The 18,272-nt window shown below is 43.4% G+C and overlaps 1 protein-coding gene across 2 annotated transcripts in view; it reads left to right on the forward strand.

Annotated features, from left to right (window-relative positions):
• Positions 1-18,272, forward strand: part of LOC109869143 (activin receptor type-1B-like) — a 29,102-nt gene continuing 10,830 nt past the window's right edge. For both annotated transcript variants that reach the window (XM_031804427.1, XM_031804428.1), the window contains exon 1: positions 1-183. In XM_031804427.1, the coding sequence (XP_031660287.1) occupies positions 123-183 (61 nt within the window). In that variant the 5' untranslated portion in view covers positions 1-122. The remainder of the gene's footprint in view (positions 184-18,272) is intronic.

Consider the following 18,272-nt stretch of genomic DNA (forward strand, 5'->3'; position numbering starts at 1 on the left):
TTAATTCCGCCGCCTGTAGCACTTCAACAGGCTGGCAGCGGCTGTATGGTGTGTGGTTATGTTTAGGTCTGGCCGTGGTGTTGACAATACCACCCTCCGAATGCGATGGGAATGCTGAAGGAATGGCTTTAAAACGATTTGTTCTCACGTTACTGGCCCTGTCTGGGTTAGCCATCGGCGACGGTAAGTGAAATAGCTACATGTGCCATCTTTTGATTTTGACCTCGCGTTTTTTTGTTTGTTTGTTTAATAACAGGAGGGTGGCTTGCCTAGCTCTGGCATCGCCTGTCGATCATCATGGCGTTGCCTGTCTGGGATTTGTTCAACCACGGCTAGCTAGCTAACAAATCACATTTGACACATTGTGGCTAGCGCTGCTTGCTGAACTCGTTGAGGAACAGTGCCGGAGGTATACGGGCCAGTGTGTTTGTCAGCCGGCAGCTCACATGCTCGTGTTACGTCAAGTAAATAGAAAATGTGATTTATTAACGTGTCGAACAAAAACCTCCTTCCGTCTGGCGCGAGGTAACGTTAGCTGGCTAGCTAATTTGTTAGCCAGGTGTGCACAAAAAAGGCCAGTAACGTTAGTGTTTTTGTCGATAGCTTGTGCATTTCAATATCGCTTTATTTGTGTGTCCAGTTGGGTATACTACAGAGCAGGGTCAATGAGTTAGCCAGTTAACTGGCCTACATATTCTGATTTGAGGGGGAAATCTTGAAGTGGGCATGGTCTGATTCCGGGTTTCCCAAACTCGGTCCTGCGGCCTCCCTTGGATACACGTTTTTGCCCTAGAACTACACAGCTTTTTCAAATCAAAGCTTGATGATGAATTGGTTATTTGTATCAGCTGTATGACATTAGTGTTAGAGCAAAAACCGAAATGTGCACCCAAGGGAGGCCCCAGGACCGAGTTTGGGGGAAAACCTGGTCCAATTGACTCAACAACTCAAAACGTTCCTAATGAACCAGAAAATCAATCGTGTGTTTTTTTTTTTTTTACTGACTAACTCATTGATCCTGCTTTGTAGTGTACCCCTCTGGAAGGAGGCCACACGTTGATGTTGGTTATCTGTGTGTGGCTGTGTTATGCTTTAGTGTTTACAAAACAACCAAGTGGCGATTAGAGTAACGTTAGCTGTGGTGGGGGTGTATCTTTAGCTCTTCCACGGAAGACAAGGTGAAAGACTACATTTACAGACTTTTAGATCTTTGATTTTTCTACATCCTATTATCAATACCGAAGTAATTTAGCTAGCCAATATCTTTCAACCAAGAGAACTGGATAGAAAAAAATTGACTTAAATCCAGGTGTGATACTTTTTTTACATAAATTTTTTTAAACCACAAGTAAACATGTTGTGAAGCTAATAAATGTATTTGTCACATTCTTTGTAAACCACAGGTTTAGACTAACTGTGAAATACTTACTTATGGGTCCTTTTCAAACAATGCAGAGTAAAAGATAAAATAGAAATCGTGACGCAAGGAATAAATGCAGTGAATAAGGTCTCCGCATAAGTGTCTCTGTTACAGGAGTAGTTAAAAGACCACTGTGCACTATCCAAGTGGAAGCAGGCCAGGGTGTGACAACAGCCACCCATTCTAAGTATGCAGCTGACGCCCTCAGTTCGGGGCGTTCCTGCATGTGGGCACTCCTTGCTAGCTAGCGTGAGCGACACCGGGGGACCGTGTCCTTCGTTCCCGCCTGTTGAACACTTTGCCCTCACAGGCGGGGGCGAAGGACACTGTCTAGCTTGCTAGTTATCGACTGTGTCGACCTCCTACTGCTGTATACCGGAGAAAAAAGTGCCCGGAAGGCAGGGGCGAAGGACACTGTCTACCGGTCGTCCTGCCTCCCGCTGGCACAGCAGGCGGGAGGCTAGGCCGACACTGTACTAGCTAGTTTGATAGTTAGCTAGCACACAGTGTCACACTTGCCTGGCTAAGCTAGCACACGGTGTCCTTCACTCCTACTTGCCCTCGCCATCATTAACAGAACTGTGGGAGAACAGTGCCCAATAGACAGAGGTGAAGGACGCTGCCTACCAGTGTATGGCTAGCTAGCTACCGTTGTTGCCCCTGCCCCTTCTTCTGTGGGGTTTATCGTTAGCTGGCATCCAATGTTATTGTGCATTAATTCCACCTTTACTGTACTGGAGCGCCCCTGCTTCCCGCAACATAAACATTTACCAACTGAAGTATAAAGAGGGGCTCCATGCAGGAGCGCTCTAAATTGCGGGCCGCAGTTGCACCCTTCTCATCCATTCAGCCGGCCCAGACAGAAGTTAAAGTTTAAATCTGGGTTCTTTGTGACGGAAATGTGGCGAATGGGGGTCTTTTCAGACTCCTGCATGGGCCCCACCCCCACCCCACTGTCTTCTCAGAGCAGCTGTTGACCAGATCCAAAATGGTGGTCCTCTGTGGCTCAGTTGGTAGGGCAAGGTGTCAGTATAGTGTGTGTGTTTCCCTGGATCACCCATACATAAGTTCCTTTGTATGAAAGTCTGCTAAATGCCATACTATGATAAATTAATACATCTGGATTGGAATTTGGCATATGGTGTACCTAGTCTGTAGCTACTAGCTAGACCTGTTTGTGCCTGTGTACTGGGTTATTTGTTAACTTTTTGAAAGGGTAAAGTATGTTCAACTAAACTGCTGGAAGGGGCTGGTGTTTCTTTATTTAGATTGAAAATCATTGCACGTTATTCCACTTGGGGCATTTAAATGGAATAGTGGTGGGAGTGTCTGGCCAGCTCCCAGTAATTTCTCTCCCTGTGTGATCTATTCTCTATTCCCTTGTTGCAACTTGCCACTCACAGAAACCTAAAACAATGACTGAGAAAGTTAACCCTATCTGCCAATGTCAATAACCTCAAGTCTGCTGCCACCCATTAGTTATGTTAAGTGACTCATTCCTCTTCCAAGAATCAGGGCTACATTCCTCCCTCATCCGGCCGGGTTCAGATAAGGACATGATCCACGTTGATTTGTCACCTTTCTGTCACTAGTCACATCTTTTAGGTAAAAAAAAAAGACTGTGTTGAAGTGAGATGGCGGGAGGGTTAAATGGACGGGCTCAGGGATTGAACCCTGGTATCACCACTAAACCAAACTCCAGAACTGGTCTTGTTTTTAAAGGTAGCTTTATGGGAACATATGACTGGGATGCACCGGAGTTGACCATTTGACTGGGGTAGTCAATGTAGAGCTCAAGGACTAGTAAGTTCTCTAGTACCAGTGAGAGTGGCGGTTTCTCTGGCTCAGGGTTTCAGGTTGTGTCCAGCTGGGCTGCTGTGTGAAGAGGGGCTGATGCTGCGCAGCCTGGAGCCAGAAGTTCACACCACACAATGGGTTATGCTGTAACGAAGCTCAAACTAAAACCTGACAAACCCAAAGTTAGCGCAGGCCACCTAGTAGAAAGTTGGCCGAAGACCTCCGCTTAACTCTGGACCCTGACTCCAGCTCCCCTCTAATCAGGACTGCTTTAGACCTGGGACACCAGGTGTGTGCATTGACTTATCAAGTTGGACAGAAAGCCAGCAGGCTCCGGACCTGGTAGGAGAGTTGAATACCCCTGTACCAGATAACCCGCCAGTCATAGTCATCTGTTCTGTGACAGTACGTCTTTACTCACAGGGTTGCCATGGCTCACAGGTTGCCGGTTTCCTTTCCCGTTGAAGACATTTGGCCTGACCAATCATTAGCCTCGTCGTTATGAAGTTGACATGCTTTTGTGACTTAACTAGGTGCCAGAATAAAATGGATGTGCAATGTGATATATACACTGTCTGAGCCACAGATACACTGCCGTGAGGCAGGGCGCGTCTCTCCCGCTTTCTCTCTGGCCCCTCTGTCTCTCTCCCCTCTTACACCCTTTGCTTTCTCTCGTCTCCTGTGTTTCTCAATCTCTCTACACCCCCTCCCCCTCACATACTATGCCCATAGTGGACCTGACTGACCCATCGCAGACTTATCTTCTCAATGTTATGTCGTGTCACTTATAGTTCCTTCAGAAAGTATTCATACCCCTTGACTTATTCCACATTGTGTTATAACCTGAATTCAAAATGGATTAAATGGAAGTTTTCTACACACGATACCCCATAATGACAAAGCTATCTTTTGCAAATTGACAGAAAATAAAATGCAGACCTACCTCATTTACATAAGTATTCACACCCCTTTGCTGTGACACTCCAAATTGAGCTCAGGTGCATCCTATTTCCTTTGATCATACTTGATGTCACTACAACTTGATTGGAGTCCACCTGTGGCCAACTCAATTGTTTGGACATAATTTAGAAAGACTCAAGGTCCCACTGTTGACAGTGCATCAGTGGAGGCTGGTGGGATTAGCTATAGGAGGACGGGCTCATTGTAATGCCTCGAATGGAACAAAGTCAAATGGGATTTCCAATGCATTTCTCCTTTGCCAAGATGATGCCACACCTGTCAGGTGGATGGATATCAAGAAGCTGATTAAACAGCATGATCATTGCACAGGTGCGCCTTGTGCTGGGGACAATAAGTAGGCTCCTAAAATTTGCTGTTTTGTCACACCACAATGCCACAACTTGAGACAACTATGAAGGAGCATGCAATTGGGATGCTGACTGCAGGAATGTCCACCAGACCTGTTGCCAGAGAATTGAATGTTCATTTCTCTACCATAACTCGCGTCGGTCCTTTTAGATAATTTTGCCGTACGTCCAACCTGCCTCGCAATCGCAGACCATGTGCAACCACGCCAGCCCTGGACCTCCACATCCAGCTTCTTCACCTGCGGGATCATCTGAGACCAGCCACCAGGACAGCTGATGAAACTGAGGTGTATTTGTCTAATAAAACACTTCTGTGGGGGGAAAACTAAGTTGGTGGGCCTGCCCAGGTCATGTGAAATCCATAGATTAATGAATTAATTTGAATTTACTGATTTCCTTATGAACTTTAACTCAGTAAAATCTTTCAAATGTTCAATTTTATTTTTGTTTACTATAGTTACATTTTCTAAACAAGTTTTCACTTTGTCATTATGGGGTATTGTGTTAGACAGTAAAAAAACTATTTTTTAAATTCGGGCTAGAACACGACGATCACTTTAACTCTACCTACATGTATATATTACCTCGTCTAGCCGGTGACTATGTACCGGTACCCCCTGTGTATATAGCCTCGCTATTGTTATTTTACTGCTGCTCTTTAATTTATTTGTTACATTTAATAAAATGTACTTAACCAACAATGCCTTTAAGAAAAAAGTGTTAAGGGCTTGTACGTAAGCGTTTCACTGTGAGGTGTACACCTGTTGTATTCGGTGAGTGTGACATACAATTTGATTATGTCAAGGGGTATGAATTCTTTCTGAAGGCACTGCATGTGTCCTACTGCCCACTGTGCCAGTAACTTATAGGGCTACACAGCTAGTCTGGCTTCTGTTTCAGGGTTCGCTTGAGGGGCTTTGAAAATCAAGTACTGGAAAATCTGAAAATAATTTCCAGGCAGACTTTTTTTTTCTTTTTCTCTCTCGTTTCGTGATGTGGTTGCCACCCACACTGCCAGGCAGGTACAGAACTGACTGATTAGGTGTCGGCAAACGTCATATCGGTAGCTAAAATGCCAGGTTAATGTAGATTCAAACCTGTCTTTTGTGCGTATGGAACATTTCTAGGATCTTTTATTTCAGTTCCTGAAACACTGGAACCAGCCAACCCACAAGGTGCAAAAATGTGTCAGACTTTGGCATTGCGAGCATGGGTGAAAGGCAACACTTCATCCTGCGCTGGCGCCAGTTCTACATAATGATTTGTTTTCTATGCAACGCCCTCTAACCCCTATTTCGATATATCCAATTGGTAGTTAGTTTTGTTCCATCGATGCAACTCCTGTACGGACTCGGGAGAGGCGGATGTCGAGAGCATTGTTGTGAACCCGGAATCCAGCTGCATCAATGTTTCGGAGGAAACGCCGTACAACTGGCGACAGTGTTGGCGTGCATGCGCCCCGCCCACCACAGGAGTCGCTAGAGTGCGATTGACAAGGACATCCATGCCGGCCAACTCCTCCCTAACCCGGACAACGCTAGGCCAATTCTGGGTTGCCTCATGGGTCTCACTGTCACGGCCGGCTGCAACACAGCCCGGGTTCGAACTGGGATCTGTAGTGATGCCTCAACCACGGCAGTGCTTTAGACCGCCGTGCCATTCGGGAGGCCCTCCAGAGCATTTTAACAATCGCATCATTCATGGAGCGCCTGCTATATTCCGGTTTATCAGGCAGCAACTGTGATGCTGCCGTTCTGGTGGACGTTCACGTGCTGTTTTCCTCACAGTGCCCTTCCCCTGACTGAAGCTGCCAGTCGGAAGCAAGACGCTTTTTCGTAGCTATTAAGTAGTAGACGTCCAATTTTAAAAACGGTCACTAAGCTGGAAATGTGTGTTCACCATAAGGCATATCCCAAAATTCTGCTCATCACTACTCAAATTACAAAATCAACAGCACGAACACATGTATGTGTTATTGAGTAGGACTTGTAAGGTAGTGATGAATACTAAGATTTTTATTTTTTTTTTACAACATTTTTATGATATTGTGGCTGTTGGCGACTAGAAACAATTGCATAAATTGAACTGTTACAAACTGGTGGTCCTTAAATAAATATTAGTACTTTGAAAAAGTATTTGAAAAGCCTTGAATTTGACTTTCCACTGTCTGTACGAACCCTTTCCCTTGTTGCAGAACGAAGTGTTGTGGTTTAATGGGCACAATTTCCTTCTAGTATTATGTACCTCTTGTAACCACTGGAAACTAGACCGGACCACTGCTGTCATTATCTCTCCTTGCCTCATGTAATCACAGAGAACATTAGTTTAGTACAGCCAATAAGAGATCTCCTTTTCCTTGGCTGAACTGTAAACAGAATAGGATTTGGCGTGCTGCTGAACTAGCCATTTGGGTGCTGCTGTGTGTGTGCGAGCTGTGTGAAAGCTGTTTCATGTCCTAATGATGTTATGGAAATGAAAGGGAGCACATAGTCAGATTCCAACATGTGCATGCCTGTCTACCAGATCAGAGCCAAGGGAATGTACAGGAACTGAGCTGCCTGGAGTCACTGGGTTCAGGATAGGTTTGCATATAGGACAGTTTTTCTCCTTTTACGTCGTGTCTGTGTTTAACGTGTGGTGTGACTTAAGATATGGTCTGGGGCTTCCTATATGTTCATCTATGTGCATATGAGGTAGTTAAATTCCTGGTTTTTACGTGTGTGTACTTTGTCTCAAGTTCTGTTGTGGGTCTATTAGTCCGTGTCGGGCTGAGTGAGAGTAGCTTTCCTCCCTTAATCACCAGGCTAATAACCTCATATTTTGGTTCTGTGTGTTGTGAATGTTCTAGCCTGCGTCCACTAGGGGTGAGTAGCTTAACGACCCGGGCGCCTCTAATGACCTCCATCCCAGAGAGCCCTGGAGGCTGAGAGGCCTAATCGCAGCCACAGACTGTCTGGCCTCTCTCTCACTGACCTGTGGACATGATCACTTAAATACAAATTCAGAAATATGATTCGGTGGTCATTAGCCTTATGTGTTATTGCGGTATCTGTGTCACAGTGCAGTGGACTCTTATAGAGGAGCTGAACATGATACCCACCTTCCACTGCACTGCCGTTAGTCTCCAATCAGTACACATTTCAGAGAACAACGCCTTGAATAGTGTAGCTGCACTTATACTCACGTAGATAGACATACAGAGGGTTAGGCAGGTACTAGTGGGCTATGCTGTTTAGAATTGTATGTAATCTGACCCTGTGATGATGGAGACCAATGTAATTCCTCTTTCCTCCCAGTATCGATAAAGGCTGAAGTGTGTGTGTGTGTTTTCTGTCTGGTGGCGTCTGCTTGTCTTGATCAGCCCTCTGTCTGGTAGCTAACTGGATCTAATTTCAGATAGTGCAGTTTGGGTAATGGTGCTCACACGCATTCTGTCTGCTCTGTGCTGTTTAGCCCCCAGAATTCTTTGCTGCTGTGTAACAGTTTTGTCCCATGCCAAACAGGCTTAGGCTAAACATTTTCCACTGACATCATACTCATTCTTGAGGTGTACTGTTGTAACTGACTGATTCACCATATGCACATGAACACAAGCACTGTGAGTGTCAGCGTCTGACTGGCACACCAACACAGTCACTGCAACCATGTTTGTGTTAAACCCATTTCTGTGGTTTTGGAGTCCGTCTCCCACAAAGCTCTCTCCTGAACCACACCTGAGTTCTAACACTTTCAAATCTTTCAAATACTTTTAGCGTTTGCTTGAGGTAGTGGGGTTTGCAGTTTTTCTACTATTCTATTGGTCCATTGTACTAGGCAAGCTCAACCATGCCCAGCTTAACTATTTGGAATAATTTCTAATCATATTTTTAACCCAGGTCTGTCCTGAGCTCAGTTCAAATGAAGCAAGCATTGGTTATGGCAACAATGTTTTATTCATCCCTCCCTTCACTGTTTGCGTCCCAAATGACACCCTGTTCCCTATGAAGTGCAACAGTTTTTTTACCAGAGCCCTTTTTGGCACTTTATAGGCTACATCCTAAATGGAACCCTATTCCCTATGTCTGCCCTTTCCTGCCATTTGGAATGATAGGGTCTTAACACTTTGCTGTTAAACGGCTCCATCCAACCTGTATTCAGTCTAGACTGGGTTTTAATGATTGAATGTCACAGCTGGTCACTCTAGCTAGCTGCAGACCCCTCACAGACGGGGGGGGGGGGGGGTCTGCATAAACCCCCCCTTATCTGTGCTCTTCCCCTCTGCCTGTCCCCTGTCTCTGCCCACAGAAGATGAGATTTTCAGCAATTCCTCATAAGACACTGAAAGTTTGCAGACATTTTATTTTAAAAAATATTTTTTTTTAAAATGTAACCAACATACTTTGAAGGACTTTGACAAAATATTTGATCTATTCTATCCCCAGAGCACAAGGTCTGGTGAGTGGTGCACTACTCCACCTCCTCTCCATGCTTCCCTGCTCTTTGTTTAGCACAGGGCCCGTCCAATCCCTCCTCGTTTCCCTGTAATCTCAGCACAAAGGACCAGTGTAGGGACACCAATTATGTGCAGAGTTCACACCAACCAGCTCAACCCCCACAGTGGAGCTGACTGTCCCTCCCCTGGGAAGCCTACTCTCTGAAAAGAGTCAATTCTGTTTGAAAACTTTTGAAAGGAAATTAAATCATGAGCAAAAATGTTCTGAGTTCTCTGCTCTGTTTATCTTCTGACACATTTAGAAGTCTTGTGTTTATATATTAGGCACACTGATGGGTTGTGGTATTCTGTCTACTATGTGTAGGGCCATGTAAAATATGTTTTAGTTTAAAAAAAAAAATATTACCTGAATCTGTTTTTTAGTTTTACCCCAAATTCCATTTCTGTTTTTCCTGGGTTTCAATGTAATTATTTTTACTCAAAAGCAAAAAAAAAATTTTAAGCAAAATGTAATGTTCTAAGTCCACAACAATGCTTAAACCAAGACTACTTTTGAGGTCTGGGAAAAAATACAAGAAATAGATTTTTGGTTGTAGTTATCCTTTAATGCAAATGCACATTATCCTTTAATGTTTGGTTAGCAATGTTGCTGATTTGAAATTTGCACAACAATATTTGCATGTGACGCTAGCTAGCTATGAACCTTAATCTACCTAAACTTCAAAACTTTGATCAACGGCACCATTTGTGTTGACTAAATTAAACTGTCCTTTTCCCACCGAAGGATGTAAAGACACACACACAGTAACATTGTACCTTTCGCATGTAATATGCTACAAATTGGATTATGGTTTCTTTTAACATTAGAATTGTCATATATTCTAGCTAATGGCTCACGTTCTATGAGATACATTTCGCAATCCACCACCTCCATGCCATTGACCTTCTGATTTTGTCTCTGCATTGTAAAATAATTCTCAGCAAATAAACGAGGTAGAATTCCAACGCTCCCCACGCCCCATTATTTACATTCTTTAAATGTTTAATTAGCTGACACTTTTTGGGGGGGGCTCCTTATTTTCATGTACTGTACCTAGAATACAAATGGTTGGATTTGCACTAAGCGATTTCCTCCAAGAACCAAATGTGAAACTGGCATATGTTTAGCTCGTGTGTGTATATACATTTAAAATTGGTAACACGTGGCTAGCTCAACAATATGCAAACAAGGTGAGTTTAGCTATTCTCTGCTTCAGACGTACAATGACCTGGTGACGCATGCCATTATCGTCTGCAAAAGGGGTTCACCTGGCTGATATCCTGAGACGGTGACAATCAAGCCGATTTGGAGAGCTCACAACTGGACAAATGCAGTGCCTTCAAAGTATTCACACCTAGACTTTTTCCACGTTTTGTTGTTACAGCACAAAATTTAAAATGGATTCAATTGAAATTCTGCCACTGTCTGCAATGTCAAAGTGGAATTGTATTTTTACAAATGAATAAAAAATAAAACTGAAATGCCATTAAAACCTCTTACGTCGACCCGAGACGCAATCGTCTCATCTAGCCATCAGCAAATGCAAATGCGCTACGCCAAATGCTAATAGCACTTGTTAAAACTCAAACGTTCATTAAAAGACAAATGCAGGGTAGTGAATTAAAACTACACTCGTTGTGAATCTAGCCAACAAGTCAGATTATTAAAATGCTTTTCGGCGAAAAGCATGGGATGCTATTATCTGATAGCATGCAACACCCCGAAATACCTGAATGCGACGTAAACAAAAGATTTTGCGTAGCCGGCGCTACACCAATAGCAGAAATAAAATATAAAACTTTCATTACCTTTTGACGAGCTTCTTTGTTGGCACTCCTATATGTCCCATAAACATCACTATTGGGTCTTTTTTGGGGGGGATTAAATAGGTCCATATATACCCAAAATAGCCATATATGGAAACTGTGATTCAGAAAACGCTACGTAATTTTTTTATTTATTAAAGTCGACTAAACTTTCACAAAACACTTCGAAATACTTTTGTAATCCAACTTTAGGTATCAGTAAACGTTAATAATCCATCAAATTGATCACGGGGCGATGTGTATTCAATAGCGCCACGATTTCAAATCATCTTCCCAAATCTCTCTTCCAAACCTTCCTGTCGGAGACCGGATGGAAAGTGACTAAAACAAAGTCACCGCAAATGACGAGACTGGCGACATCGTGTGGAAGCTGTAGAAATTGCAATCTCGGCCCCATTTAATTTAGTTTCCATTCAACAATACATGCAAGTGGCGCATTGATACTTTTTTTTCAGTGACCAGATTTTCTTGCGCTTTTCGATGAAACACACGCTCTGTTATAGTCGCAGCCATGATTTAACCAGTTTTAGAAACGTCAGTGTTTTCTATCCACACATACTAATCATATGCATATACTATATTCCTGTCATGAGTAGCAGGACGCCGAAATGTTGCGCGATTTTTAACAGAATGTTCGAAAAAGTAGGGGGTCGACGTAAGTTAAAAAGAGGTTGAAAACATGAAAAGCCTAAATACGTTCACAGGTAAACATTTAGCTTTAAGTGAAATATTAAGTTGCATAGCCCCCAAGTCGAGCAGTGAATTTCAACCACACAGATCGGGGAGGTTTTCCAATGCCTCAAACGGAATAATGAGCAGACATTGAATGGTGAATACAATGTGTTGGATTCGACCCAAACACAATGCGTCACCGAGTACGACTTTTCATATTTTCCAGCATGGTGGTGGTTGCATCATGTTATGGGTATGCTTGTCATCGGCAAGGACTAGGGAGTTTTTTGAGATAAAAAATACCATCTGTTGAAGATACAGTATCTCTTCTCATTCCTGTTGGCCAGTCATCATAAGGCTAGGGAGTCTGTAGCATAGCAACCCATATTTTCTCCCTGCCTTAAAGGCTTGTCCCCTCTTGAATGGATATTTTCCCTGTTTTAAACTTCTGTAAACTGTTTGTCTTTGTATGGGACAGTCATCACATCGGGTTATAAACCACAGTTTCTGGTTAGGGTAGGTGTTAATAGTCAGTGGGTACAGCATCTCCAATGCACTTTCTTTTAAACTCACTCAGTCAGCGTATAGATCAATGGTGTTCTCTGAGGCTGACCGGAACATATCCCAGTCCGCGTGATCAAAACAATCTTGAAGCGTGGATTCCGATTCGTCAGACCAGCGTTGAACGGTTCTAGTCACTGGTACATCCTGTTTGAGTTTCTGCCTATAAGACTGTAGGAGCAAGATGGCGTTGTGGTTGGATTTGCCGAAGGGAGGGCTTTGTAAGCATTGCGGAAGTTAGCGTAGCAGTGATCGAGTGTGTTAACCCCACAAGTCTCCAATCAATATGCTGATAGAATTTAGGTAGCCTTGTTCTCAAATTTGCTTTTAAAATCCCCAGCTACAATAAATGCAGCCTCAGGATGTATGGTTTAGAGTCCAGTGACGTTGCCTGAGGGCCGTGGTGTCTGCTTGAGGGGGAATGTACACGATTTGATTAAAAACTTGGCAGTAGTCTGGTCCCGGGTCCTTCTCCCAGCCTTATTTAAACTATTTCGCTAAACTATGCTCCAGAATAGGATGTGGCACTGGGTTGTTTTTCTCTTTCTCTCTCTATCAAAGCCTGTTGCTTCATCTCTGTGTAATCTGCAGGAAATTCCGTGTCTGTGATTGCGTGTGAACTGCAGTGAACTTGGACATGCGCCACTAGGAGTTACTGGCACTTCCCCCGTCTGTCCCTAGCTCCAAGAGCAGTCCACATGCTGTTGCTGACGAGAGTGACTGAATTACAAGAAACTGCACACGCTGCTGCTGACATGAAATGGCAAGACGTCGACTCATTCCACTTCCACTTTCCTCAAAACGCTGTTCCAACAACGCGCGCGCACACACACAGTGCATTCGGAAAGTATTCAGACCCCTTTACTACTTTTTTGTTAAGTTACAGCCTTATTCTAAAATGGATTAATTTGTCCCCCCCCCCCCTCCAATCTACACACAATACCCCATAATGACAAAGCGAAAACAGGTTTTTAAAAACAGAAATATCACATTTACAAGTGTTCAGTACATTGTTAAAGCAACTTTGGCAGCGATTACTGCCATGAGTCTTCTTGGTTGTGACACTACAAGTTTGACACAAGTATTTGGGGAGTTTCTGCCATTCTGCTCTGCAGATCCTCTCAAAATGATCCTTTCTGGCAAATTTCAAGCAGGCTGTCGTGCCTTTTACTGAGGAATGGCTTCCATCTGGCCACTCTACCATAAAGGCCTGATTAGAGTGCTGCAGAGATGGTTGTCCTTCTGGAAAGTTCTCCCATCTCCAAGGAGCTCTGTCAGTGACCATCAGGTTCTTGGTCACCTCCTTGACTATGGCCCTTCTCCCTGATTGCTCAGTTTGGCCAGGCATCTTCCAATCATGTAGAAACATCTCAAGGAGGATCAACAGAAACCCGATGCAACTGCGCTCAATTTAGTGTCATAGCAAAGGGTCTGAATACTTGTGCAATATGATGGATGATGCCGCCAGAGAGAATGGCTGCCATTTTATTGGCTCTTAACCAACCGTGCTATTTTTTTATTCTCATTGTTTAACTTAATTTGTACATAATGTCACTGCTACCGTCTCTTATGACCGAAAAGAGCTTCTGGACATCAGAACAATCATTACTCACCTCAAATTGGACAATTAATTTTTATTTTAACCTTTCTAGGGCAGGCGTTCCGCTAGCGGAACCCCTTGACAACATTCCGCTGAAAAGGCAGTGCGTGAAATTCAAAAATATTTTTTTGAAATATTTAACTTTCACACATTAACCTCTTGCGACTCTAGGGGCATTATTTTTAAAAATATTTTTGTATATATATTTTTTAAACAGGAAAAGATGCTTGAATATGCATATAATTGACAGCTTTCGATAGAAAACACTAACGTTTCCAAAACTGTAAAGATGTTGTCTGTGAGTATGACAGAACTGATGTTGCAAGCGAAAGCCTGAGAGAAATCCAATCCGGAAGTACCCCAGGTTTTGAAAGCGCTGCGTTCCAATGACTCCCTATTTGGCTGTGAATGTACCATCAACGAGCTTACGCTTTCTACGTATATTCCCCAAGGTAATATTTATGGAAAAAATGAACTTTGGCTATCTACCTGGGAGTCTCGTGAGTGAAAACATCCGAAGTTATTCAAAGGTAAACGATTTAATTTGATTGCTTTTCTGATTTCCGTGACAAGGTTGCCTGCTGCTAGCAAGGCATAATGCTATGCTAGGCTATTATAAACTTACACAAATGCTTGTCTAGCGTTGACTGTAAAGCATATTTTGAAAGTCTGAGATGAGTGATTAACAGAAGGCTAAGCTGTCTCAATATATTTTATTTGTGATTTTCATGAATAGGAATATTTTCTAGGGATATTTATGTCCGCTGCGTTATGCTAATTAGTTTCAGGCGACGATTACGCTCCCGCATGCAGGTTTGGGAGTCACTAGAGGTTAACAAGTCCAATACAGCAAATTAAAGAAACCTTTTGTTAATCTACCCATGTCCGATTTTCAAACATGCTTTACAGCGAAAGCACCACATATGATTGTTAGGTCATAGCCAAGTCAAAAAAACACAGCCATTTTTCCAGCCAAAGATGGGAGTCGCAGAAATATAGATCAAATTGATCTGACACTCATAGGACATCATCTTACACAGTACATGTATGTTTTGTTTGATAATGTGCATATTTATATGCAAAAATCTGTTTACATTCACGTGTTACGTGCAGTAATGTTTTGATTCCAAAACATCTGGTGATTTTGCAGAAATACTCATAATAAACATTTGATAAAAGATACAAGTGTTATTCACAGAATTAAAGAGACTTCTCCTTTAATGCAACAGCTGTGTCAGATTTTTTTTTAACTTTACAGAAAAGGCATAATCTGAGCGGTGCTCAGCCCAACCCAGCCAGAGAAATATCCGCCATTTTGGAGTCAACAGAAGTTAGAAATAACACCACAAATATTCACTTCTGATCTTCATCAGAAGGCAATCCCAGTTTGACAATAAGTGACTGATTTGTTCAATAAAGTCAATTTATGTCCAAATAGCCACTTGTTGTTAGCGTGTTCAGCCCAATAACCCATCTTCATGAGGTGCAGGCACTTCGTCCAGACAACTCAAAGTTCCGTTACATCGTTTGACATGTTTCTAAAGGACTGTATGGAATCAATCTTTAGGGTGTTTTTTAACATAAAACAATGTTTCAACCGGAGAATTCTTATGTCTGAAGAAAAGCACTGGAACTCTGTCGGAGGCGCGCGTCATGAGACCATGGCACTATGCCAGACCACTGACTCAAACTGGTCTCATGAGCCCCTCCTTTTTATAGTAGAATCCTCATTCAAGTTTTAAAGACTGAAGACATCTAGTGGAAGCCGTAGGAAGTGCTACTTTATCCATATCACACTGTATTCGGTAGGCCAAGCTTTGAAACTAAAATCCAAGCAGGAAGTGGGACATCTGAGGTTCTCAGGTTTTCGCCTGCCATATGAGTTCTGTTATACTCAGACATCATTCAAACAGTTTTAGACATTTTCAGTGTTTTCGATCAAATACTAATAATAATATGCATATATTAGTATCTGGGACAGAGTAGGAGGCAGTTCACTCTAAGCACGCTATTCATCCAAAAGTGAAAATGCTGCCCCCTATCCCAAAAGAGTTAATGAGTCGAACGGGAAGGATATACTTCAAACAGGCCCTCATCCCTGCCATTAGCGGAAAGAGATCGGGGTTCCTTGTGAGGATCAGGTGATGGGTGGCTAATCTGCCTTTGCCATCCGTACTGTTAGCCAACGTTCAATCGCTGGAAAATTTAAATGGGACGAACTGAAAGCACGTTTATCCAACCAATGAGACGTTCACTTTAATTATCTTGTGTTTCACCAACGACGACATTAATAACATACAGCTGGCGGGTTATACGCTATCGGCAGGATGGAACGGCAGCCCCCCCCCCCCCCCGTGTCTTACCAGAGGCTATGTATAGTAGTAAACAGCTGGTACATGATGTATAAGGAAGTCTCAATGTTTTGCTCGCATGATGTAGAGTATCTCATGATAAGCTGTTGACCACACTATCTACAGTCTTTTTTTGTAGCTGTCTCCATACCACCACTGACTGATGCTGGCACGAAAACCGGACTCGATGAGCTGTATACCGCCATAAGCAAACAGGAAACGCTCATCTAGATGTGGCACTCCTAGTGGCCTGGGACTTCAATGCAGGGAAACTTTTTTAAATCAGTTTTACCTAATTTCTATCAGCATGTTAAATGTGCAACCAGAGGGGCAAATTAAACTCTAGACCACCTTTTACTCCACACACAGAGATGCGTACAAAGCTCTCCCTCGTCCTCCATTTGGCAAATCTGACCATAATTCTCTCCTCCTGCTTACAAGTAAACACTTTAAGCAGGAAGCATCAGTGACTCGGGTTATGAAAAAGTGGTCAGATGAAGGCGATGCTAAACTACAAGACTGTTTTGCTAGCACCGACTGGAATATGTTCCGGGATTCTTCCAATGGCATTGAGTGCACATCAGTCACTGGCTTCATCAATAAGGGGATTGACGTCGTCCCCAGAGTGACTGTACGTGTATACCCCAACCAGAAGCCATGGATTACATGCAACATTCTCACTGAGCTAAAGGGTAGAGCTTGCTGCTTTCAAGGAGCTGGACTCTAACCCGGAACCATCAAACAGGAAAAGCATCAATACAGGACTAAGATCAATTTGTACTATGTCGGATGTGGCAGGGCTTGCAAGCCATTAGACTACAAAGGGACGCACAGCCGAGAGCTGCCTGGTGACACAAGCCTACCAGAAAAGTTGAAAAACTTCTATGCTCGCTTCGAGGCAGGTAACACTGAATATGCATGAGGGCATCAGCTGTTCTGGACAACTATGTGATCATGTTCTCCGCGGCCGATGCGAGTAAGACCTTTTTTTAAACGGGTGAATATTTTCACTTGGCCGCAGGGCCAGACGGATTACCAGGACGTGTACTCCGAGCATGCGCTGACCAACTGGTAAGTGTCTTCACTGACATTTTCAACCTCTCCCTGATTGAGTCTGGAATACATGTTTCATGTTTCAAGAAGACTACCATAGTCACACTGATCCTCAACACGGGGGCCCCTCCTGTAGTCTCTGTTCACTCATGACTGCACGGCCAGGCACGACTCCAACACCATTAAGTTTGCCGATGACACAAGTGTTAGGCCTGATCAACGATGAGACAGCCACTAGGGAGGTGGTCAGAGATCTCATCGTGTGGTGCAAGGACAACCTCTCCCTTAACGTGATCAAGACAGAGGATTGTGGACTACAGGAGAAGGAGGACCGAGCACGCCCCCATTCTCATCGACGGTGCAGGTTGAGAGTTTCAAGTTCCTTGGTGTCCACATCACCAACAAACTAACATGGTCCAATCACACCAAGACAGTTGTGAAGAGGGCACGACAAAACCTATTCCCCTTCGGGAGACTGAACAGCTAATCAAATGGCTACCCAGACTATTTGCATTGCCCCCCCCCCCCCCCCTCTTCTAAACTGCTGCTACTCTGTTTATTAAAGTGACTATACATAGATAATGTACATATTACTTCAATTACCTTGACTGGCAATTTTTTTTATACATTTGCTAATCCATTTTTTTAATCCATTTTTTTTAATCCATTTTTTTGCTTTGTCATTGAGGGAAAATATATTTAGTCCATTTTACAATAAGGAAAAAGTCAAGGGGTCTGAATACTTCCCAGAATGCACTGTACATGCAGACACGCAGGCGCACATTACACACAGCAGTTCAACTGTGGGTATGGCTCCCAGTCACACATTATGATGGCGCAATAGGTGGTTGGGGGGGGTGTGTGTGAGTAAACTTAAGGGAAGTGGGTTGAGTAAGACTGAGTGGGTGGGAAAGTGTTACTAACCCGACAATATTTGGATCCTAAGGAGAGTGGTGAAACTACAGCAGCAGGAGTAGCTCAGGAAGAAAGTGGTGTTTCTTCCTGAGAACAGAAACTGTTCTGTTCTGATTGAGGATGGATATTTTTGCAGGAGACCTGCTGCTGTTGAAACTCCAGAGATTAACCTACAGAAGAAGGTTGAGCTTGTGCTAAGTGTCTTGGCTTACCAGTGAGACAGAGACTAGTGCTCATTGTTGATGATCCAGCAAACTTCACAAATTCCAGGCCAATC

The sequence above is a fragment of the Oncorhynchus kisutch genome, linkage group LG24 (assembly GCF_002021735.2).
Source record: "Oncorhynchus kisutch isolate 150728-3 linkage group LG24, Okis_V2, whole genome shotgun sequence".
Taxonomy (NCBI): Eukaryota; Metazoa; Chordata; class Actinopteri; order Salmoniformes; family Salmonidae; genus Oncorhynchus; species Oncorhynchus kisutch.